The sequence below is a fragment of the Salminus brasiliensis genome, chromosome 5 (genome assembly GCF_030463535.1).
Source record: "Salminus brasiliensis chromosome 5, fSalBra1.hap2, whole genome shotgun sequence".
Taxonomy (NCBI): Eukaryota; Metazoa; Chordata; class Actinopteri; order Characiformes; family Bryconidae; genus Salminus; species Salminus brasiliensis.
Genome location: NC_132882.1, coordinates 41,398,611 through 41,422,617, shown reverse-complemented (window position 1 = coordinate 41,422,617; position 24,007 = coordinate 41,398,611). Strand labels below are relative to the sequence as shown.

The window sequence follows — 24,007 nt, the reverse complement described above, 5'->3', positions numbered from 1 at the left end:
CCTTTACCTTAAAATGAGCTTGTCTCATTCAGGTAACGTAACAGGGTGGTAAATAGGCTTGTAAAACTGCCTAAAATATCTTTAGCAAAAAGCATTTTTTTACCCCATTCAAAATGTCCCAAATTTGTCATCAAATAACCTCCTAAAATACTCAGTAGATGCATTACTTGGCATAAACGCCCTTCACGCATTATTGGAAAGGTAAGAAATAGCACAAAACAGGACGCAGGTACACTGTGGTGTTTCGGGGGAATTTTTTTATGTCAGTATAAATTCTACACAGCTCCACAAAAAAATGGGATTTACAGGCTACAAAGGTCACTACTAATATCACAAAATATACAATACATCAAGGAGGGCGAAGCAGTCACAATAAGCCATAGAAACATGGTGAGATGTCTAAACCTGACTTGAAAAGGCCAGTGGAAGTGACAGAGAACACATATCTAGGAGCAACAATTCAGTAGTTTCAGAGTCGTTTTTTTTTTTTTTGGTAAAAAATAAAAGCTTTTTTTTTTTTTTTTGCTTTTTAAAAACTGCGCTCCAATTTTACGATATGCCAAAAACAACAAAGGGGCCATAACCCTCCATCCCGTCTGAATAACAGTCTTGAAGTTACGGCTAGAGAAGATCAGTAGACAAATATAAAACATGAACATTCAGCTGGTTTATAAAAGCTGTTGACATTTAGTTGCCAGTTTCACCAGGGTTTATATTCAGAGAAGGTCAAGCCAGTATGTGTGTGTGTGTGTGTGTGGCTGATGCACAACATATACATACATAAACATTAGGTAACTCCATGCATGAGAAAATCCTACTCGAACCCAAAACCCCGCCCACCCCATCCATATATGGCATGGCCACACCCACCTCCACAAGCTTATCCAATTACCGTTAACTCTGCATGTGATATTGGTTAAAGCGTCTAGAATCAACATATCTCGTCTCAAGCCTTCGTACAAAGAAACACAGAATGTGTGTGTGTGTGTGTGTGTGTGTGTATAAGTATATGTGTGTGTGTGACATGAAGCTAATCACATTTGAAAGCTAATCTCGACAGCTGAAAAGGCAACCTTGTCTCTGCTAGCTGTGGCTCGGGCGCATGATGAGCTGAAGTGACGGACAGTGACTGGGAGTGTGGTACCTGCTGAGAATGAACCCAGGAATTCATACAGGCTTCAAAACAGCACAAAAAAAACAAGGATTAGCATATTGAATGTAGCCAATATGTCATATTTAGCATTCTGAGACTGCTGTGAGAATACTGTAAGATTTAACATATTTCCAAATGTGTTTGGACGAATTTTTACGCAGTAGAAGTGCCCTGTTTATTTTATCTTTATTTAAGCAAAAACCTCCATTTAATTTCTAATTATTATTTATATTTAATGTTTTATTTTATTCCAGAATTTGTCATATTTATTATTAATTAGATCTTAAATTATGAGCTAAACTGACTCAACCAAGCTGTAACGTGAACTACCCTATTAATTATGTAATACAGACCAAAAACGCTATTTAAATTCAATGTTTCTTCATTAAAATAATATCAGATTTAACTGTAATTGTGTTTGGAATTGAATTGGAATTTGAATGTAATCTTTCATTGAGTTTTCTGTCCTAAAATGATTTTATGGAATAATTTTCATTCAAAATAAGCAAAAATGGGCTAAATAATCTTCAGAGACTTCCCAACAATCACAAGATGATCAGACGTTGTCCACGTTTTATGAGAAATTCCACCAAATTTCAAAATGTACAGCATATTTCAGTGGTTTGATGTGAAATGTACTGTAGAGAAACGCTACTGCGACGATTAAACATGGACGATATATTGGGCTAACCTTCTTATCTGCAGAATTAGAAAGGACTGCTTAGTCTGTAGATTGTATAGCTAGTTTGTAGGTAGTAGCTAGTGTAACAGCTAATTCTTACGTTTCTTTGTTTTTTTTGTTTGTTTTAAAGGAATCTTTTACTTACATAACTTCAACTAAATGAACTATAACTGTCTACAACAAACCATCTATCTAAACTGCAATTCAGCCTGTTTTCACTTTATTCAGTACAGTTTATTTATTGCGTCCAGTTTGCACTGCGGTAGCTTGGTGGGTATACTGTCTGCACTATTACGGAAACCCAACCATTAACCATAGAGTAGTACGAATGTACAAAGGGAATGATTAAATAATAATTAACAATTTTATATAATTAGGTCAATTATCAGCCCAAGGTTAATTATCAGCCCAAGCATGGCAAATATAATATTTTATTACTATCCAAACTTAGCAGTGAATGTACCAGTGTGTTCTGAGTTTTATATGCCATGTTGATAAAGGTAAAATGGTGGGAAATCTGGGGGACTATTTTGTCTTACAACACCTACATGTGTCCATCCACCATTACAACAAAAAATATATACATTTGTAAGCCTAATTCTTAAAACAATATCTCGGGCGTCAGGCAGAGTATCTCTAACCATTTCATGTCATACCTTTGTGATTCCTGTGTGCATTATTTTTTCAATTTACCACCAATGTGAACAATCCCTGGCATTTTACACCAAACCACTCTGAAAGGCTGTTTTTTTTACGTTAACCATTAAAATATATGCAGGACATTTTGAAAAATCTGATAATTTACCTTTTAAAATATCACTGCTGCAGAGAAGCCCAATGTTGTCTAGCTACCTGGACTGTAAGCGCTTGCACTCTTTCACAAAATAACAACAATAGTAAAATAAAATCTAATAAAACATCAACACAGCATAAAATCTTGGTAAATAAAATATGACATTGCAAAAAGCAGTGCGCTATTTTTACACCCCATACCTTACTCTTATTTTATAGATATTTTTGGTTGAAAGAAAAAAAGAAAAAGGAAACAGAAGTGGTAATAAACGCTAACTCGGATCCATACAAGGCCATAGTACCCAAGTACCTAGAGCATTTTAATGGGCAGCCTAGCCTGAATACCAACGAAGGAGGCCTGAGAAGGGTGAGCGTGAAGGGAGGAGAAACAGGAGAGGTCATTAAAGGAATATCCCACAGTCGTTCAACCTCTAATCGCTAGCTCTATCTGCTACATCTGTATTACGTGCAAAATCCACTGGTCAGTAGCTGAAATTTAATGTAAAGAAATGTTTGAAATACATAATTTCATAACTCAAATCTCCAACAGCTGGAAAACTCCACCCAGAACCCTACCCTGCTACCAAATTACCTCCGATTCCACCCTCAGAAAAACTGCAAGTCCCTGCAAATCCCTCAGATTAACACCCAAATTTACAAATATTCTACAAAAATATGTATTTGGTTAATTACGTGTGATCTGGTGGCGTCTCAAACTGGCAAAACAGTGCTTAAAGCAAAGAGGCAAACAAACCGAAATGCAAATAGCAAGTGTGCTAGCTAAATTAGCTAAACTGCAATTCAGCAGGTGTCCAGTTTACTCAGTACTGTACTTTACTGTTAATGCTAACTGATGCTATGCTACAGCTATTAGCTACAAGATAAACTGTTCCTTTAAAGTGAACTGGGAATTTCTTGGCTGCAGGTTCCAGTTAAGAAATATCAATTAACCCCTCCCCTCCATGACTGTGTCCATTAAAGTTTACCAATGCCATCTAAAGAAGATCCTAAATGTGGTCAAGCAGTTAAGCCATGTTGTGCCCAGTTCGCACGATGGTAGCTTGGTGGGAATAAAGCCATATACGCTATGTTAGCCTTGTAGTTCCAGTCCAAAACTAAAGAAGCCAACTTTAGGTCTTGACAGTTCGGCTTCATTTGGGAGAAGGGGTTGAAAGACTAAAGCCAAAAGCCACAGGCTACAAGCTAATTTCACCCGGCGTGAAGAGTCCTGTGAAATAGCAGTCTGCACTCTGTATTCGGCTCCACAGCCCTGCTTGAGAAGACTCTTTGAACGTGCCGAGGCTGTGCAGAGGAATCCAGAGCAGCAGGGAGGAAATGAGAAGATTGAGTTAAAGTTCTGCTGAAGTTCACGGACAGGGCTTTCGATGAGAACAGAGTTGCTCGTCTTGGGATTCACTCTCTCCGGTCTTTCCCTCCACCTCACCTCCAAGCTTTTGGCCTCAGCTCACTGACTTGAAGTCTAGAGGCAGAGACGTTCACAAGTGGCTTCGCAGGAGCCCGAGTCTCGAGTCTTTAGCAGTTCTGGTAAAGTTGTGGTGTGGTAATGGTGTGTCTGAGTTAACTCGTGAGTCTGGTAATGATGTGTCTGAGTTAACTCGTGAGTCTGAGTTAACTCGTGAGTCTGGTAATGATGTGTCTGAGTTAACTCGTGAGTCTGGTAATGATGTGTCTGAGTTAACTCGTGAGTCTGGTAATGGTGTGTCTGAGTTAAATCGTGAGTCTGGTAATGGTGTGTCTGAGTTAACTCGTGAGTCTGGTAATGGTGTGTCTAAGTTGACTCATGAATCAATTAACAACATGTACGAGTTGAGTCGTGAGTCTGGTAATGGTGTGTCTGAGTTAAATCGTGAGTCTGGTAATGGTGTGTCTAAGTTAAATCGTGAGTCTGGTAATGGTGTGTCTAAGTTAAATCGTGAGTCTGGTAATGGTGTGTCTGAGTTAAATCGTGAGTCTGGTAATGGTGTGTCTAAGTTAAATCGTGAGTCTGGTAATGGTGTGTCTAAGTTAAATCGTGAGTCTGGTAATGGTGTGTCTAAGTTAAATCGTGAGTCTGGTAATGGTGTGTCTGAGTTATCTCGTGAGTCTGGTAATGGTGTGTCTGAGTTGACTCATGAATCAATTAGCAACATGTACGAGTTGAGTCGTGAGTCTGGTAATGGTGTGTCTGAGTTAACTCGTGAGTCTGGTAATGGTGTGTCTGAGTTAAATCGTGAGTCTGGTAATGGTGTGTCTAAGTTAAATCGTGAGTCTGGTAATGGTGTGTCTGAGTTAAATCGTGAGTCTGGTAATGGTGTGTCTGAGTTAAATCGTGAGTCTGGTAATGGTGTGTCTAAGTTGACTCATGAATCAGTTAATAACATGTACGAGTTGAGTCGTGAGTCTGGTAAGGGTGAGACCACTTTGAGTCTGGTGTCAGTCTAAAGCAAGTCTGAAAGAGTTATGAGTCAGTGAATGGTAAATCCAAGTTGAGTTGTGCACCTAGTAAGGGTGTGTACGAGTCAAGTCGCGAGTCAGTAAAGGGCTGAGTTCTAATTGAATCGTGAGTCAGTTAAGGGTGAGTTCAAGATGAATTGTGAATCAGTCAAGGGGGTTTGAGTAAGCGGTGTCCGCGTTGAGTCCCGATTTAATTAACCGTGAATCTGAGTCGACTCGTAAGGCAGTCAACTTACTGTATAACTCGAGAGCGACTCGAGACCTGACCTCTGTCTAGAACTTCACAGGAGCATTCAGTTTGTCGTAGGAAACTAACAGCTAGCGTCTAACTCAGGTATAAAAAGCAAGTAGAGTAAAGTGACTATACAGACAGTGTGAGGAAAACAAAAAGAGCGACAAGTCATTTCAGAAGATTCAGTAGACATGTGATTTCACCACCGGGCTGATCGGACAGGTCATGGTCAGGGTAGTTCCCTGGAGCCATCAGTACAGTGTCTTTTTGAGAACCTACACTGGGAAGAACGGTGTTGGAAAGAACAGTAGGCGGATTGTCTAAAGCAGGCTAAGTCTGCGCAGAAGTGCACAGGCATGAGTTTATCGAAAAGCCTTGGCTCTGGTGGTGGTGGTGGTTGGGGGGGAGAATGGGTGTAGACAAGGAAATTGGCATGATGCCAGCTGCTGCATCGTGTTACCAGTGCCCTCTTCTCCACAGCTAGTCTGATCAATAGACAAAGTTGAGTCGTGGTCGACAGACCAAGGCCGGCTTGATTGACACTGTATCAAAATAATGTCTCATTTACATTTACCCCAGTCCCACCCTATGACTCGTAGCTCCACCCCCTATCAAAACCCCACCCGTTGTGTTCGTAGTCCCTCCCATTTAAGCTAACCACAACCTCCCCCATATGTTATACCCGGTCCGACCCCATCCGGAAAAAAAGAAATTTACAGCTCAAATTTATCTCCACTTCAGGTCGATGCCTCTCTTGGAGGAAAAAGAAGGCACCCCAGCCACTTCACTGTCTCGTCTTCCACTCCCTCTGACAATCTTCCTTCTTCAGCATTCTTTCCTGTAACTAACACTACTGGGAAAAAAAGGTAAGATGAAGAGGACATGGTCATTTTAATGAATGAAAAGATGGTTCCAGCAGTAACCCTGCTGTAAACACTGACATAAGCGTCCTGCCAGGCGTCGTATTGCTGTTATAGCCATTCACTGTATCCATTCACACTACAGTCATGGTCAACATCATGTAGACTAGGATTGGACCTAAAGTCCTCAGCAAGGTAAATCTCCATTGCTGGAAGTCTAGCCTTGATTACCTACCTAAGGGTGTTTGTTGAGAGGCTCTGACTCCCCATTCGGCTTCCCGTCAGACTTCATCTCCACCACAATGTTATCTTTCACCTCTCCAGTTGTGCTGCAGATATAAAGAGAGTTTTTTGAGGCGATGGCTAACCAGCTGAGACTAGCTACAGCCAATGAGAGCGTAAGAGAGTGTGAGGGTGTGAAGAAAGCTGAGGACTGGGTTATGCAATATCAACAAGCAATGGGTCAGTTCCTGTGTGTGTTTTCATGTCAAATTCGTGACCCCGTGTCACTGACCCGTTGTGTTTACTTTTAGGAAGTTAGCAAGCTAGCATTACCAATGCTAATAATGCATTTAGCATAATATAAGTGACAAATAGCCCTCTTTAGCTGGCTACGTTCAACCTAGCTGAGACATTGTAACAGGGAGGCAGTGCACTGGTTGAGAAATGAATGCAATAGCTCGCAAAGTACATTCACAGGGCATTTAGCAGATGCTCTTATCCAGAGCGACTTATAAAAGTGCTTCACTGTTTCTTTAGGAATAACCTCAGCTAGTTTAAATAGACTAAAAATTCAAAGATACCTCTAAGTTTAGACTCTACTAAACACAAGTCAATATGGAGACCACAGTTCTCTACTCTTCACCCAAGTCCTCTCAGAAGAGGAGGGTCTTCAGTCTGGGTTTGAAGACAGCGAGAGACTCTGCTGTTCGGACACCCAGGGGAAGTTCGTTCCACTACTTCAGTGCCAGGACAGAAAAAAGTCTGGACGCTCGTCTTCCGTGGATTTTGAGGGATGGCGGGTCGAGCCGAGCCGTACTTGAAGTAGGAAGGGCTCTTGGTGCAGATCGGCTTTTGACCATTGCCATCAAGTCTGGAAGGGCTGGCTGGTCCGTTCTTGGCTTTGTAGGCCAGCATCAGGGTTCTGAATCTGATGCAGGCAGCAGCTACAGGAAGCCAGTGAAGCTGCAGCCATAGCTATTAAGCTAACTAGATTATATATTATATTAACCCAGTTCCAGCCTCTTACAGGGATATTTACTGTCCTGCATTCTTGCACAAGGGTGTGGAAGTGCCTTTTCCCAGTAACCTCAGGTAAAACTGTAAAAGGTTTTACTAGGATAGTAAATCTTGTTTATGAATAGGCAGGTGTGTTACCGTGATTCTATTGGCTCTCCATATCAGGGTATCCCTGCTGTTGAGTGGGCTTAATGACTCTGACCTTTTACCTCCCTTGGCACTTTTCCCAATCTGGAGGTCCAGAGTTCACGTAGATGCCACTGTCCTACTCTGTACTCACTGTTCTTTCTTGTCCGCTTTGCTGCAGGGTATTTTTCCCCTCTTGCTGAGGAAGTAGAGCGAGGCCACCAGGAGCAGCAGTAGGAGCACACACACCACCACAGCGATCACGACTCCGCTGGAGCCACCTTCCTGGGATTCAGCTGGGAGGACAAAGGGACAGAAGGAGATTGGGGAGGAAGACAGGAGATACATGATGGAAAGGAGCAAGAAGTAATAGATGGGGGTGAGGAGGTGAAGAGTTGAGGGGAGTAAGAAGGGTGGAGAGGGTGGGGAGGAAATAAGAGAACAATAAGGGATTGTTTGGTTTAATATCAGGGGAGATCTTGCCACATGGGAAGCAAAGACAAAAGAGGGAACGACCCCCAGCTGACAGATACTAAACACACACACACGCACAAACAGCTCCTAACACTGCACATACTTTCCCAGGTACCGTCTCTATCAAACACACACACATATATAACATTTTGCACTTGGTTTTGAGGCCAGCTTTGGTGCCTTGCTACCTCCTTGATGCCAAGTAAGCATTTAAGCTAATTTCGCTCATTTAAAATTCCATTATATAAAACATTTATATAAATAAAACTGTGAAATATTCATGATTATTCATTTATTTAACCAACAGAGTTAAAAATGTATTATTATTATTAATATCTGTTCAGTCTCAAAGCCTGAACTGAGAGCAATTAAAAATTTCTGGAATTACAGCTATATATATAATGTATTCAAATAGCTGTACACAATAACAACGGTTGTCCCCAATATCGGCCACCTCCACCTATCGCTTAGATGAAATAATAATAATAATAATAAGCTTAGAGAGGCATTTACACTCTATTCTTTAATATAAATTCACATCTGAAAACAATATTTTAGCAGCGCTAACAATGTTGTAAAATTTGCCGCTACACGGAAGTGGCCGAGTGTTAGCTAGCTGGTTCCTCGCAAAAGCAGGCTCCTGGTCAGCTAGCTAACCTAGCTTGTGCCAAGGTTGCAGATCGTCCTGTGTAGGGGGTTCGACATTTTTAGGGTCTTTACATCCAAAACAACCCTCAGAAGACTGGATAGAACAGTGGATCGAGTCTCCTACCGCTGGCCCTCTTGACTCTCACTTATTAAACACACTGGGGGCCGGCCATGGCGGCTTTCTGAAGCCACCCATTACAGTGATATTGCATTCTCATTGTTAGCTTTAGCTTTAGCATCATAGCAGATATGCACAACATATCTGACACGTTATACAGGTAAGGTTAGCTACGTTGGCTATGGGCAGCGAGACCCGGCGTGGCAGAATGTGGCAACACAAAGTGCAAAAGGTCTCGTACTGTAACACACAAACACACAAATACACACAAGCACAGGCGGAGGGACGGCAGCAAGCGTACAGACCTGTTGCAAAGACAGGGCTTCCTATGAGCAGCATTGCAAGAAGAAAAAGAGTTGAGTCCCGTGGCATGAACCATTTTTGAGCATAGACCCCCAAAAAAGAACCCACACACACAAACCTCGGGTGACACTGAAAGATACTCACAATGCTAGTGACAAGCCCACCACCATGACAAGACACACACTACAGTGACGCGTACAGAGATGAGGAGGGAAAGAAAGTTACCACACGAGACACACTCTGAGCGAAAAGACAAGAAAGAGAAGGAGAAGAGAGGGAAATAGAACCGAGTTTCTTTTTTTATTATTATTCTCATTATTGTCCCCAAGGCAGGAAAAAAAGTCGGAGGTGCAGGAACCGCACGGGGAAATTCAGGGAGCGGACGTCATACAAAGATGGGAAACAATAGTACAATATAAATATACACAGTGGTTCTGGTAGCGATACACAATATACAATGTACAGTGCTGGGAGAGAGCAAGGCTACAGAGTATGTACAAGACAGAGTCCAGAAAAGAAGGAGAGGAGGAGGAGGAGGAGGAGAGAGAGCAGGGACAAGTGTCTACCTCGTCCTCCGTTGTGGGGATCGACAGCGTTGTCTGTGGGAAGAGAGGAAAGGTACATATGGTCACAAATGCTGGCCTGTGTTGCGCCGAAAATGTGTGTGAAAAGGACATACAGTACCGGCCAAAAGGTTTGGTCACCTCTATGACACCTCTGTAAGACTATTTCCATGTATAGAATAGAATAACAGTTCATCAGTTTGTGAATTTGTGAATGTCGGAAAACAGGAAAAGGCTAATGCTAAGTTCTGCCATAATATTTGGCGTAAATTACAGGAAAGGTATTCAGTCTAATCTGAAGTGTGTAAGATCACTGGTAGAATGTTCCCTGTGTCCCAGTTCCTAGTGTCACTGGCTGCAGCACAAGGTCAAAGCCGGATTGATATACCACTGTGGTAAACAGTTGGAGAGGTGTTCTCGTCATGAACCTCTGCACCCTTTAACCCATCCGTTCTTTGCTCCCCTTGGCACTATCCATGCTCCCCACACTAGGAGGGTAAAGACTCCTCCGATACATGCAAAGCCAACCATCGCCTCTTTTCGTTGTGGTATTGCCAGGCAGCCGGCACTCTCTAAGGCTGTGCCGCACCAGCTAACAGACGCTTGTGCCGGCCAACATTGCTTTAAGAGTGATGAGGGGAGAGAGCGCCATCTACCCACCGGCCAGTTGTGCTCTCTCTGACTCTGGTCGCTGATGGCAAAGCGGCATGGCTCGGGATTCGAACTTGCGTCCCCTGTGAGCCAAACATCCCTTTACACACAGCAGCCAAAAACCTCTATTTTAACTTCACCAGTCCACAGGACTCGTTTTCAAACTACTTAGTCTTCCTGACACAGGGCTCTGATTTGCTTTTCTAGCATTTCCCCTTACACTGTTATGAGTGATTTGGTGTGAAGAGGCTGATCAGACCAGACTCAGTAACAATCAGCCTGTTTAAAGCCCTAAAGTTTTACATGGGGAGGTGTGGTAATGTCATTATCACCAGAGTTTCTCTGTGATTGTAGGCCAGTCCAGTCTCACGTCAGTTAAAATGACCCTGCCTTTTGCCCTTTGTAAAACCATGCGAATTGACATGTGTCAAACCTCAAATCCATGAGACCAACCAACGCCTCAGAGCTGAAATGCCTCCAGCAGCTTTAGGCTAAGTCATTGACAGTGTAGCCTACAGCCGGAATACGTGTTATGAACATGTAGCTGCTAATTTTCACACTTATAAAAATGATATTGTCCCATTTTATTGGAGGACAAGCAAGCGCAAATCAAGTAGCCCCTCCCATCTCGGTCCCATCTATGCAGAGATTTCTCATCCCGTGCGAATCGCTCATACGTTTTACAGAGACGTCCAGTAGTAAAATGTACATTACTCCTCATACATCCCCATGTAGAACGAATCCCGTCCTAATAGGGCTAAGTCTAAGAGATATAATGAAGTTGAAAAAATGGTCACATAATGATGGCCTTTGGTGCACACACCCACACAAACATCTAGTGGACCTCCCGGGCAAAAATAAACCTCTAAATGTAGACTGTGGCCCCTGCATGAGAGAGGATGTGTCCAAACCTTTGACTGGTACTGTACAGTGGATGATTTAGTAATGCACTGGTCACAACCATGAAGAACGAACCTGATTTGACTTCCACCAGGAACTTCTTGCTGTCTGAGCCATCAGGATTGGTTGCCTCACAAGTGACGCCGTCTTTAAGCACTGCAGCCGTGGCCTTGAGGGTGACTGTGCTGATGGTCTTATATCCGTCTACTGTCACTGACTACATACACACACACAGACATGAAGAATGAGAAGGAATATCAGCACATACACTGCTCTTCAGACATCTGTGGATTGATTAAGCAAGAAAGTAAAGCCTGTAAAGGTTATGTTAGCATATGTGCTAATGCTCTGATCGTTCTTATTATTTAAAAATGTTTCACATTATTTTTGGCCCCTGAAAAGTTTTGAGCTCTCAAGAGCGCTAACTCGACTTCGGTGTCTTTGGGGCCTTGCAGTTGTTTTTAAGGGTCATCATCATCATCGGTTAACCGACGTGCTCAGAGGAAACCTGTGCCAGAAAGAGCAAGGCCAATTGTGCTCTACCTGGCTCTGGCTGCTGATAGCAGGCAGCATGACCCAAAGCAATGTGTCTTAAATGTCTTAATGAACTTCCTGTAGACTGGGATTTCTGCCACTTCCGGTAGATCTGTATGACCGTACGCTTCCATACGCCTGAAGATTCAGCTACCTCCCTCACACTATGGCACCTTTGGCCACGCCCTAATGCCTAATGTGCTGCTTTGTGACCCATTTTCCACACATCCAACGAGCCATGCACTGCACTCTTCTCAATGTCTGAGTTCCATCACACACCCTGCAGGTATTTATAGCCTGATCATCCTCGTGCAGCGCCATCTGCAGGAGTCTGAAGTTACTACTGCCTAAAATACGCAAGGTGGCAATTTTCTAGACAGTATGTGTGTGTGTGTGTATGTGTATTAGTACACACCTCTTTGCCAGAAGGTTTCCAGGTGAACTGTGGAGCAGGAAAGCCTCGAGCAGAGCACTTGAGAGTCACCTCTTCTCCCTCTTTCCTCACCTCTCCATGCATAGGTGCATCGATCTCAGGCTTGCCTGTGGGGGAGAGACAGACAAAAGGGAGGGGACGGGGGGTTAGCGTCACACTGGAAAGAGGAAGAGGCGCTTCAGGAGGATTTATTTCACGGGTCCTTTCAAATGAGTTTGTATATTCCACGCCCATCCTTAATACATACTGTATACCCTCTGACCACACTACCTACGGAAACCCTCCGCCCCACGAAATCCGCCCTCGGCTTGTCTTCAGTTGCTCTCATTTCTCTTTTGCTGTGCATCTCAGTGCCTTGAAGTGTACTTCCAGCATCCTGCTGCAATGTTATCAGATTTGGCTGAGGAAGTAGGGGTAAGAGCAGATACTCTGCGAAGACAGGGCTATTGCAGGCCCAGCCCAGCCATTGTCTCCACCAGCAACAGAGACATTTTCATGATTCACTCCGTAGCACAAGCAGGCACATCACATTCCCAGGGTTCCACTAAGAGTAATGAGTTGCTAATGTACTGTGCTATAGCTGTTGCTAGGTGGTTGCTAAGGCATTGCTTGGTGGTTGCTAAGGTGTTGTGATTGATGAAAGGCGAACTATTAACCCTTTAAACCCAGTGCTTAGGCTTACATGCCAGATTTCCCCTCATAACATTGCATGAATTCCGCGAACCCTAAAACAGAACTCTGTGGGACGCCGCAAAATGTGCTTAACACCAAATCATTCATAACGGTTGCTGCATTAGGATTAATAACTAAATAATAAATCTATGGTTTAATGTGGTAATTATCAACATGACCACTCAATATAAACACAAGAACGACAAACGAACTCATTTTGTTACACCCCGATTTGTATGTTTGTCACAATTAAGGTGTTACACCAGTGCTCCCTACCACACCTCCCTCCCCACCCCCCACAAGATGAAGCTGAAGGATTCTCATTTCAATTTCTCGGCCCACTTTAAATTATGCCGCAGCTGCATTCAGGGCTGTATATCACTACTGTACCGTTTCTTACTGTAGGTCTTCTAAATAGTTATAAACGTAGGGGTGTCTTTTTCCTCAAAATAAATTACATTTCTATAAATTATATTTTATAAATTAAGTTTAAAAGATGCTTCTTCAGTTTTGATGGTTTAGTTATTTTACCTCCATCTCTTAATATAGTTCAAATGAAGGTCAACTGTCCAGATGTTTAAGTATGCTCAAAAGGACAAAGGTTTTCATGGGGTGTTCTAACTTTTTCACATGATACTCCAGGTCTATGAAGTTCTAATAAAACTGTGGGAACCACTGTGACAACTGATCCCAATGTTTTTGAACTGTAGTATGTTATAGTTATGTTACCTTAATACACCAAAACTATTCTTTATATAAATATATATGTATGCATGTGTGTGTGTGTGTGTGTGTTCTACCTTTAACTCTGATAGTGATGTTAGCCCGGTTCAGCAGGCCCGGCACAGAGGGGACAGATGCAGTACACACATATTCACCAGCATCGGCCAGAGTGACCGTCTCCAGGGCCAACACACCTGACTGATGCAGTTTCTTGTCATTCTGTATAACACACACACACACACACACACACACACACACACAAAAATAAATGCAGAATATAGGTATGTCAGGGGCAAGTGTGTAAGAGGAATCAACACTATATACCATTATCCACAGTCTATCTGAACTATGCTCTTTGTAAAGGGTCTGAACGGTGTGTCTCTGCTCTCGCTCTGCTCTGTCATCCTCAACAAAACAGATATTTCCGTCATTTTCACTCAAGTCCCTGGAGAAACCTCAAACAGCGAAGAGCACTTTCCACCAACTCTCCCGCTAAAGCCGCAAAACAAAGATAGGCACCGGAGAGGAAGGAAAACAGTATGAGGAAGAAAAAGTGGGACTTGCCTTTGTCCACTCCAGGATAAACGGGTCAGGAGACTTGCTCTTACACTGCACCTCCACAGTGTCTCCTTTCTTGACCGTCAAAGGACCAGCTGGGACAATGGACACTGGGTCCAGATCTAAGAGAGAGACAGAGAGAGATCTTTAATTTAAAGTAACCTTTAAGGAATGACTGAAATTCTCTCCATTTTCACGGGTCAAAAGTAATTGGACAATGGACAGACAGATTATTCCGAAGCATTGCTGGTTCGATTGCTGCCTGCCATCAGCAGCCAGAGCCCAAGATAGCACAGTATGCCTTGTTTTCATTAGGTGGTTGGTGGCTCTCTCCTCTTATACGGTCAGTGTAACGCTGGCCGGTATGGGCGAATCTGAATCTGAGCAGAAGGTAGATGCATCGGAGCCTGGGTACACGGAGCTTTCCTCTGAATGTATTGGTTACATGGTGACATTGCATCGGCGTAAGTTCACAAAGAAGTGGTGGCTGGTTTTGTATGTGTCACTCCTCAACCTCCTATTGTCGGGAGCATTATATGTGGTAGGGGAGAGTGCTAATGAGTAGGTTGGGTAAATGGGATAAATTCTAAATTTGGGAGGAAAATTGGATATTTAAAAAAAAAAAAACATGGTGGAGGCACTGTCATGGTATGGGCCTATATGGCAGCCAATGGACCTGTTTGACTGGTGTTTATTGATGATATGGCTGCTGATAAAAGCAGTCAGATGAATTCAAAAGTATACAGGGCTTGAAGTCAATCACCTGAATTGCAGAAAAGCAGAAAGACCCATAAACAAGCAGCAACTAAAGGCCTGGCAAAGCACCTCAAGGGAGAAAACTCAGCATTTGGTGATGTCTATGGGTTCCAGACCTCAAGCAGTTGACGGAGCACAAACGATTGGCATCCAAGTATTAAATATAAGCCTTATATTTATAATCAGGTTAGTTTGTCCAATTACTTTCGCTACTTGTTAGCTACATTAGCCCTGTAGTCCCAAACATGTCTTGGTTGAATGTCCACATTTAAAGGTGTAAAGGGGTGAATTGTGCACTTTTGCCCGAACTCGCAAAGCAGCTACTCACGGTGCACGTTGATGGTGAGTGATTTGGAAAGTTCGGACGGATCGACCGCAGTGTCAAAGTCCAGAGCATCACATTTGTAGGTGCCGGCGTCATTTCGGGTGACTTTTTTCACAGTCAGTAAACCATCTTTGCTAGGAATCGGTTTGTCCTGCACAAGAGGAACAGAGAGAGACACAGACGATTGAGCAACAGCCCTCAGAAAGAACCACGAGGAACTACTTAGCGAGCGTGAGTGCAGGGTGGCGAAATCGTCCTCACTCCATGGTAGAATTCGAACGGAGGCTGAGGATTTCCGTCCGTCTCGCACTTCATCTCAACATCGTCTCCCTCTTTGATCGGGTTCTGGGTCAACAACGTGAAGAACACGTTCTCCAATGGGTCTGAAGAAGAGCGAGGGAGGAGATGAAAGAGGTTAGGGATGGGTAGAGAAGGCAGCAGGCCAATACGCAGTAAGGCCAATGTCAGCAGTAAATAACGGACCACTGGGTGATGTGATGTTGCTAGCCCTGTTCTTAGTAGTTAAAGCATGGCAGAGGCATGCAAAGGTCTGGCCACTCCTGGTCAAAACACCTATTACTGTGAATTAGGGTTGGACAGTAGGACCAATAAAAATGCTCTAAATTACCTGGAATAAACTCTTATTTTACATAAGCATCCATTCAGTGGACTGCGATGATATATATATATATATATATATACTCACAGTGCAGTGTAAGGTTAAAGTTGTCAGAGCTATCCTTTTTGATCTGGCTATTGGGCATCATGTACTCCACGGTGCAGTGGAAGACTGACTTGGCGTCCTCCTTCGTCAGGTGCATGTTGAGAGTGCTGGAGACCGTGAACAGACCTGAAGACTCTTTCACCACACGGGGGACCATGTACGTCTCTGAAAGAGGGAGTGAGAGGTGTAGGTGAATGTCTGAAGCCAAAGCTACTACAGGAAGGTACTTACTTAATTAGTACAACAAATCATCTCTTCACAGAACGCAGGGTCAGCCATGCTATGGTGCCCCTAGAGCAGACAGGGTTAAAAGACTTTGGGTATCGACCTATAACTTTGCGATAAGTACCTCTCCACATAATTCAGAGCAGAGTCAGAGTCAGAGCACATGGTTAACCACTTGATCAAGCTTACCAGATCTGGGTATCAAACCCACAACCTTGTGCTTAATATCTCTTCACATAACCCAGCTTCCAAAGCCAGGGTAAGAGCACATCGTCAACCATGCTGCAGTAGCATCCGAAGCAGAGAGGATTAAGAGACTTGAGCAAGCTTGCCAGACCTGGGTATTAAACCCACAACCTTGTGAGCAATATTTCTTCACATAACCCAGCTTAGAAAGCCTTAGAAAGGGTAAGAGCACATTGTCAACCATGCCACGGTGCTCCTGGAGCAGGCAGGGTTAGGAGTCTTGCTTAAGCTTACCAGACCTGGGTACCGACCCCACAACCTTGTGCTTAATATCTCTTTACATAACCCAGCTTCCAAAGCCAGGGTAAGAGCACTATTGTGCATTCTTCAACTGTGTTGTGAGACAAATAATCTGATGCTCACAGAGAGTGTTGTTATAACTGTTATCGTGTGTTATTACTCACTCTCTTTAGGATCCGTCACCTCTGGCAGAGGCATGGAGTCTTTAAACCAGATGATTCGAGGTGGCGGGTGACCGTTCATGCTGGTGCATGTGCCAACCTGAGCAAGACACACACACACATTTGAACATCTTTTATTTCAAAAGCTAACTAAAAGCCATGTAGTGTGAAATGAACTGTGCAGGATTTCCTTACCTGAGAAGTGTCTTCATTGTCCTGGGTTACAAAAATGTTTAGGTCATTACCGGTCACCACTGGCTTCTGCGGAGGAACTAAAAGAGAAAGGGAGAGGGAAAAGCAAGGGAAGAGAGAGAGAGAGAGATAATCAGCATCTGTTAAGTTTACACTGGATTCTATCGTAAATGTATGAAATGGCTGACTTGAACTGAACTGAACTAAACTTTGAACTAGACTTGGACTGAACTGCAATGTCCTGAACTGACCCTAAATGAAAGTGACTGAACTGACATTTCTGGAATGAAACATACTGAACTGAAATGACCTTAAATGAAATTTCCTAAACTAAACTGTAGAACTGAACTGTACTGACTATAAATGAAATTTACCAAAGTGAATTGTACAGAATTCAAATGTACTGAAATAAAAAAAACAACGACTGAAATTTCTGGAATTAAACAAACTGAACTGAAATGGCCTTCACAAAATTTACAGAACTACAATTTACTGAACTAAATTGAACTAAAATGACATTAACTGACCAAAAATGTTCTAAACTGACCCTAAATGAAATTGACTGAACTGACATTTACGGAGCTAAAATGTACCAAAATGAAACAAAACTGAAACTCCTGGAATTAAACGTACTGAACTGAACTTAAATGACATTTACTTAACTAAAATGTACTGAAATGAAATAAACTGAAATTTCATACTGAGCTGAAGTGACATCAAATGAAATTTGTAAAGTAATCTACATGTACTGAACTAAACTTAACTGAACTGGAGTGAAATAGAAAATGTACTGAACTGAAAGTAACTACACAAAACTTACCATAAATAAATAAATAAACGAACAACATTAAATTGAAGTGAAATGAGCTGAAATGGAATAAAATGTACTGAACTGAACTGACTGGGTGAAAGTAAAGTAAACTGAACTGAACTGAACAGAACTAAATGAACTGAATGGACTGAACAGAACTAAATGAACCGAATGGATTGAACAGAACTAAATGAACTGAATGGATTGAACAGAACTAAATGAACTGAATGGATTGAACAAAACTAAATGAAACGAATGGACTGAACAGAATTAAATGAATTGAATTGGACTGAACAGAACTAAATGAACTGAATGGATTGAACAGAACTAAATGAACCGAATGGACTGAACAGAACTAAATGAACTGAACTGGACTGAACAGGGCTAAATTAACCAAATGGATTGAACAGAACTAAATGAACCGAATGGATTGAACAGAACTAAATGAACCGAATGGACTGAACAGAACTAAATGAACTGAACTGGACTGAACAGGGCTAAATTAACCAAATGGATTGAACAGAACTAAATGAACTGAATGGATTGAACAGAACTAAATTAACTGAATGGACTGAACAGAACTAAATGAACCGAATGGACTGAACAGAAGTAAATGAACCGAATGGATTGTACAAAACTAAATTAACCAAATGGACTGAACAGAACTAAATGAACTGAACTGGACTGAACAGAACTAAATGAATTGAATTGGACTGAACAGAACTAAATGAACTGATTAGACTAAACAGAACTAAATGAACTGAATTGGACTGAACAGAACTAAATGAACTGAATTGGACTAAACAGAACTAAATGAACCGAATGGACTGAACAGAACTAAATGAACTGAATTGAACTGAACAGAACTAAATGGGACTGAACAGAACTAAATGAACCGAATGGATTGTACAAAACTAAATTAACCAAATGGACTGAACAGAACTAAATGAACTGAACTGGACTGAACAGAACTAAATGAATTGAATTGGACTGAACAGAACTAAATGAACTGATTAGACTAAACAGAACTAAATGAACTGAATTGGACTGAACAGAACTAAATGAACTGAATTGGACTAAACAGAACTAAATGAACCGAATGGACTGAACAGAACTAAATGAACTGAATTGAACTGAACAGAACTAAATGGGACTGAACAGAACTAAATGAACTGAATGGACTGAACAGAAGTAAATGAACTGAACTGGACTGAGCAGAACTAAATGAACCGAATGGATTGAACAGAACTAAATGAAACGAATGGACTGAACAGAACTAAATTAACTGAATGGACTGAACAGGGCTAAATTAACCAAATGGACTGAACAGAACTAAATGAACTGAACTGGACTGAACAGAACTAAATAAATTGAATTGGACTGAACAGAACTAAATGAACTGATTGGACTAAACAGAACTAAATGAACTGAATTGGACTGAACAGAACTAAATGAACTGATTGGACTAAACAGAACTAAATGAACTGAATTGGACTGAACAGAACTAAATTAACTGATTGGACTAAACAGAACTAAATGAACCGAATGGACTGAACAGAACTAAATGAACTGAATCGGACTGAACAGAACTAAATGGGACTGCACAGAACTAAATGAACTGAATGGACTGAACAGAACTAAATGAACTGAATTGGACTAAACAGAACTAAATGAACCGAATGGACTGAACAGAACTAAATGAACTGAATTGGACTGAACAGAACTAAATGAACTGAATGGACTGAACAGAACTAAATGAACCAAATGGACTGAACTGATCTGAAACAGACTAAATGAAACTGATATATATGTATAAATGGACTAAACTGACAGTTTCCTTCTGTCTATCCCTGAGCCCATTTCCCCTGTGCTGCAGCATTAGCCATTAGCCTAGTCCCAGCACTTCCCTCTCGGGACCACAGCCTCTCAGTTTTCGCTCACAGTCATTATACAATTATGGCTCTCAGTGCTCCGTCCTGATGGGAAATGCAATAATAGCCTGGTCTGTTGCAGTCCCAGCCCACAGCACACAGCCCACAGCACTGTACGGCATAACAACGTAATACAGCCATGCAATTAGTGCACACACACACATGCACACACACACTCTCACAAACACACATGCGCACACACACACACACACTGACACACTTATTGTACAATAGGACTGCATGATGTGGACAGAATACTTGTGTTATGATCATATGATTTATATTGAAACATTAATATTATGATTTTGGGACCGGAATGATGTTAAAACTGTGCTACACAGAAAGTGGGTGGAGCTTCTCCAAATTCCTTTTGCGCTGTTGTTTCTTTTAATTATCTTACTTATTTTTTAGCAGTTGGCTTTGTTTTGTGGTGTAACCTGTTATCCACAATGATATACAGTGCCTATAAAAAGTATTCACACCCTTTGATATTTCCTATATAATATAATAATTATTATTTGTTAAATATAAGGGTATTTATAATAATATTGGTGAATCTATGGTGAATATAATTTTAAACATATACAATTTTTATTATGGTTTTATCTTAAAAATAAGACAAATTAAATTAAAATATATGCTGTGAAATAATAAATTGCATAAATATTCACCCCCTATAAAGTGACCTAATTCAACATAGGTCCAGGCAGTCGGTGTTAGTAGTCCCACAGTTAGTGAGATGGAAATCTAATCATCACTAATCATCCCCTGGAGATTCATTAAGAAATGGAAGGAATATGGCACATGTGTAAATCAGCCTACAGCAGGCCATCCTCATACACTGAGTGACCATGTAAGAAGGAGACTAGTGAGGGAGGCCAGCAAGGCACATATGACTGCTTATGCAATAACTCATTTTGTATGATATATTTTTATGATTTAATTGACATTACTTTGTAGGAATCTGCTTTGTCTACACTGCCCATAATTCAGTTTATAATGGAACATAATGGAGAATGGGGGCAAGGGTTAATAATTTTGCTATTTCGCTTGGCTAAAACTGGAAGCCTTTGATTGAGCATTTTTCAGCAAGCCAGCCAACACTGGAGGATTGGTAGAACACAAACATAACAACAACATAGCCAATAGCCAAATGGTTTGCAACTACATGCCATCCAATAAGAGTGAACGAACTATGGGAGGAACCGTATATGACTGGAATATGTATGGATATGAATGGAATGACCACAAAGCCAGAGGCTCTAAATGTCTTTATCCAGGGTCCTTGAAACGTTTGACATATTGATCATTTGCAATAAAGATCATTTTCATTTAGATTGGCTAGCCAGTGAGCAGTAGGGCTGGAGGCGACGAGGTCAAGTGCTTTGAGGATACAACACTGGTGAACGCCACAAGCACTGCCATTAATAGTCTGTTAGTAGCCTATCCCCATCGGGGAGCCCTGTGGAAGCAGACCAGGAAATTAGAAGCGTGTTCCAGGGCTTTCTAACCTAATCTTAGTCTGCATCATCTGTCGGGTACCGTCCGTTACCATGGACATATTTCCAGCAGCTATAATAATAGAAGCCACAGAGAAGTTGCTGGATTTGTCTATTACAGGTTCTTCTTGAGTGTTGCCATAGAAGAACCATATTTGGTTTCATAAAGAAAGAAGTAAGCTCCTCAGGCAAAAACAATGAGGTGGTAGTATCTTCAGGCTCCTGCAGATGGCGTTGCACAAGGATGATCAGGTAATAAATACATGTGGGGTAAGTAAGTGGAGTGAAGTGAAGTGAATGCATTTGGGTGTGTCAAAGGTTAAAGAGTGAAGGAAGCAGCTGAATCCACAGGTGTCTGAAAGCATACGGTCATACAGGTCTACCAGCAGTGGCAGAAATCCCAGTCTGGTATCACTGCTGGTAGACCCATATGACAGTACACCTTCGATACACCTTCAGACTCCCTAGCCCATAGCCCTATCATCAACATCTGCTTTGCCACCCATTTTCCATACATCCAACAAGCCTTCACTGCACTGCACTATTCTCAATGTCTGAGTCCGGCCACACTCCCCACAGGTATTTATAGGCTGATAATCCTGGTGCAGCGCCATCTGCATACATGTAATAGAAATGTGTGAAGAAGGTCTAAAGAACCTTGACTTTATGTACAGGTTCTCCACACTCACACATCTTCATCACAAACATGCTTCTTTATGGAACCAAAAGTGGTTCTTCTTTGGCACCACATTTGAAGCACCTTTGTTTGAAAAGTGAAGGGCGAAGGACGGGGGTGTCCTGCATTGGTCATCACTGCACTCACCCCTCTGCAAATGTCTTAAGGCCACCAAAGTGACATCCATCAAGCATGATGGATGGAATCGCTCAACTAATTAATTGTGTCAAATGCAATCTTCATGGTCATAACTGACTCCTGACCAGCTTATTAGGACATTACTTTAGCCTAATAAACAGAATTAAAAAGACCGGCTCCATATGTCTCGTATAAGACTCATTCCGGGATAATGGACAAAACAGGCCCCAGGGACTCTAGAGGGGCTAGAGACTCAGCTTTAATCTAGTTGCTGGGGATTTACTTCAGAGGGCAGTGCTTCTCGATTAGCCAGCAAACTAAACGATCAAAAAATAAGGACTGTCCGAGAGGGATGTTCCTCAGTTCTTCATCTTCTGGACAGGTTCTGGTCTGGCTAAGCTTAGAAACCATTTGAGGGACCAACACGGTTCGAATTAAGACAAGCATATGTTTATGACAACACAGTCTTATCAGAATATTCAGACCACCCCTGATTTGCAATGAACTGCAGTGCTGAGAATGACCCACCACCCATACGATACCTGCTCTGTGGTCCTGTGGGGTCCTTAGCACTAAAGATCAAGGTGTATCAAAGTATGTAGAGAAATAGATGGACTACAGAACTATAATAAGTGGAGCTGATGGTGACTGCGATGACTGTTCATGTCATTTAGGATCCACAAGTTGGATCCATGGAGTCATGCTGTGGGCACCAAATTCTGACCCTACCATCTGTGTACCTTAGCAGAAATGGAGATTCATCAGACCAGGCTACTGTTCAGTTTTGGTGAGCCTATGCTGAGCCACTGCAGCCTCAGCTTTCTGTTCTTGGCTGACAGTGGTGGACCCTGGTGTGGTCAGCTGCTGTTGTAGTCCATCCTCCTCATAATGTAACACTACTGTAGAACTCTACTGTAGATCTGCTCATTTACAACTCAATCGTACCCTTTGTATGTGGCCACTACTGGACGCAAGTGGGCGTTTTATAAGTCGTATGATCATTCAGAACTCGGTCAGAGCTACGGCCTGTTGATCCTACTTTTGTATGTATGTGTGTTAGTGTCGTTTTCTGGAAGGTGAGTTTGGGGTCAGAGACGTGAACCGGACTTACAGAAAACCTTGAGGTCGGTTCTCTCTTCTTTGACGCCCACGGCGCCACTGGCCTGGCAGAAGAAGCTCCTCTCGTCCTCCACGCTGGTGTCGGAGATGACCAGGGTCATGTCGGTTTCAATGGTGACGCGGCCTGTGAACTGAGTGTCTTTGCTCACACCGGACTCTATGGAGGATCTGTATGCTACACGCTTCCTTGAGCCTGCAGACTCCTACAGAGACAGATTGGGAGAAAGAGAGAGAGAGAGAGAGGTTGAGAGAGAGATAGTCTGGCTTAAGTACACATGACTACTGCTATCCACTTTTGCTACTGTTAGGACTTTCATTCATCCTTAATGCCAGTGCTCCTCAAACCAGTCCTCAGTTGTTCTTTGGTGGTTGCTGTGGTGTCTTATGTGGGTTTTGGGGCGATTACTAAGCTGGTGGTTGCTAAGGTGTTCCAGGTGGTTGCTAGGGTGATTGCTATGGTGTTCCTAGGGTGGTTGCTATGTTACTTTATGTGATTGTTAAGGTGTCCCAGGTGGTTGCTAGCTGCTGAGGTGCCCCAGGTAGTGGTATTTCTAGTGGTTGCTAAGGTCTTCCAGGTGGTCCCTATGCTATGCTACAGTGTCTCAGGTTGTTGCTAGGGCGGTTCCAAGTGGTTGCCATGGTATCCCATGTGTTGTTTTGGGTGCTACTATTTGTATATGTATCATTGTGACATAAGAAGGGTACACAGGTGCACCCTATTCAGAATCATGGGGGAGAACATCTGTTGCTACTTGGTCACTAAGGTAAAACAGTTTTTTTTTCAAGTGGTTGCTATGGTATCCTAGGGGGTTGCTAGATTTTTGCTATGCAGTTGCTGTGGTATTTTAG

General features: G+C 42.3%; 1 protein-coding gene across 2 annotated transcripts in view; it reads right to left on the bottom strand.

The window, feature by feature from the left end:
• Nucleotides 1–240: 240 nt before the first annotated feature.
• The window catches only part of bcam (basal cell adhesion molecule (Lutheran blood group)), a 74,518-nt gene continuing 50,751 nt past the window's right edge, over nucleotides 241–24,007 (bottom strand). The window contains exons 3-16 of one of the 2 annotated variants that reach the window (XM_072680432.1): nucleotides 23,151–23,361; nucleotides 16,988–17,064; nucleotides 16,796–16,892; nucleotides 15,903–16,085; nucleotides 15,458–15,579; nucleotides 15,200–15,347; nucleotides 14,122–14,237; nucleotides 13,635–13,776; nucleotides 12,145–12,269; nucleotides 11,271–11,412; nucleotides 9,648–9,680; nucleotides 7,693–7,834; nucleotides 6,409–6,502; nucleotides 241–6,166 (exon numbers count right to left, since the gene is read on the bottom strand). In XM_072680432.1, the coding sequence (XP_072536533.1) occupies nucleotides 6,409–6,502; nucleotides 7,693–7,834; nucleotides 9,648–9,680; nucleotides 11,271–11,412; nucleotides 12,145–12,269; nucleotides 13,635–13,776; nucleotides 14,122–14,237; nucleotides 15,200–15,347; nucleotides 15,458–15,579; nucleotides 15,903–16,085; nucleotides 16,796–16,892; nucleotides 16,988–17,064; nucleotides 23,151–23,361 (1,632 nt within the window). In that variant the 3' untranslated portion in view covers nucleotides 241–6,166. The remainder of the gene's footprint in view (nucleotides 6,167–6,408; nucleotides 6,503–7,692; nucleotides 7,835–9,647; nucleotides 9,681–11,270; nucleotides 11,413–12,144; nucleotides 12,270–13,634; nucleotides 13,777–14,121; nucleotides 14,238–15,199; nucleotides 15,348–15,457; nucleotides 15,580–15,902; nucleotides 16,086–16,795; nucleotides 16,893–16,987; nucleotides 17,065–23,150; nucleotides 23,362–24,007) is intronic. The other variant, XM_072680433.1, reaches the window with a different exon arrangement.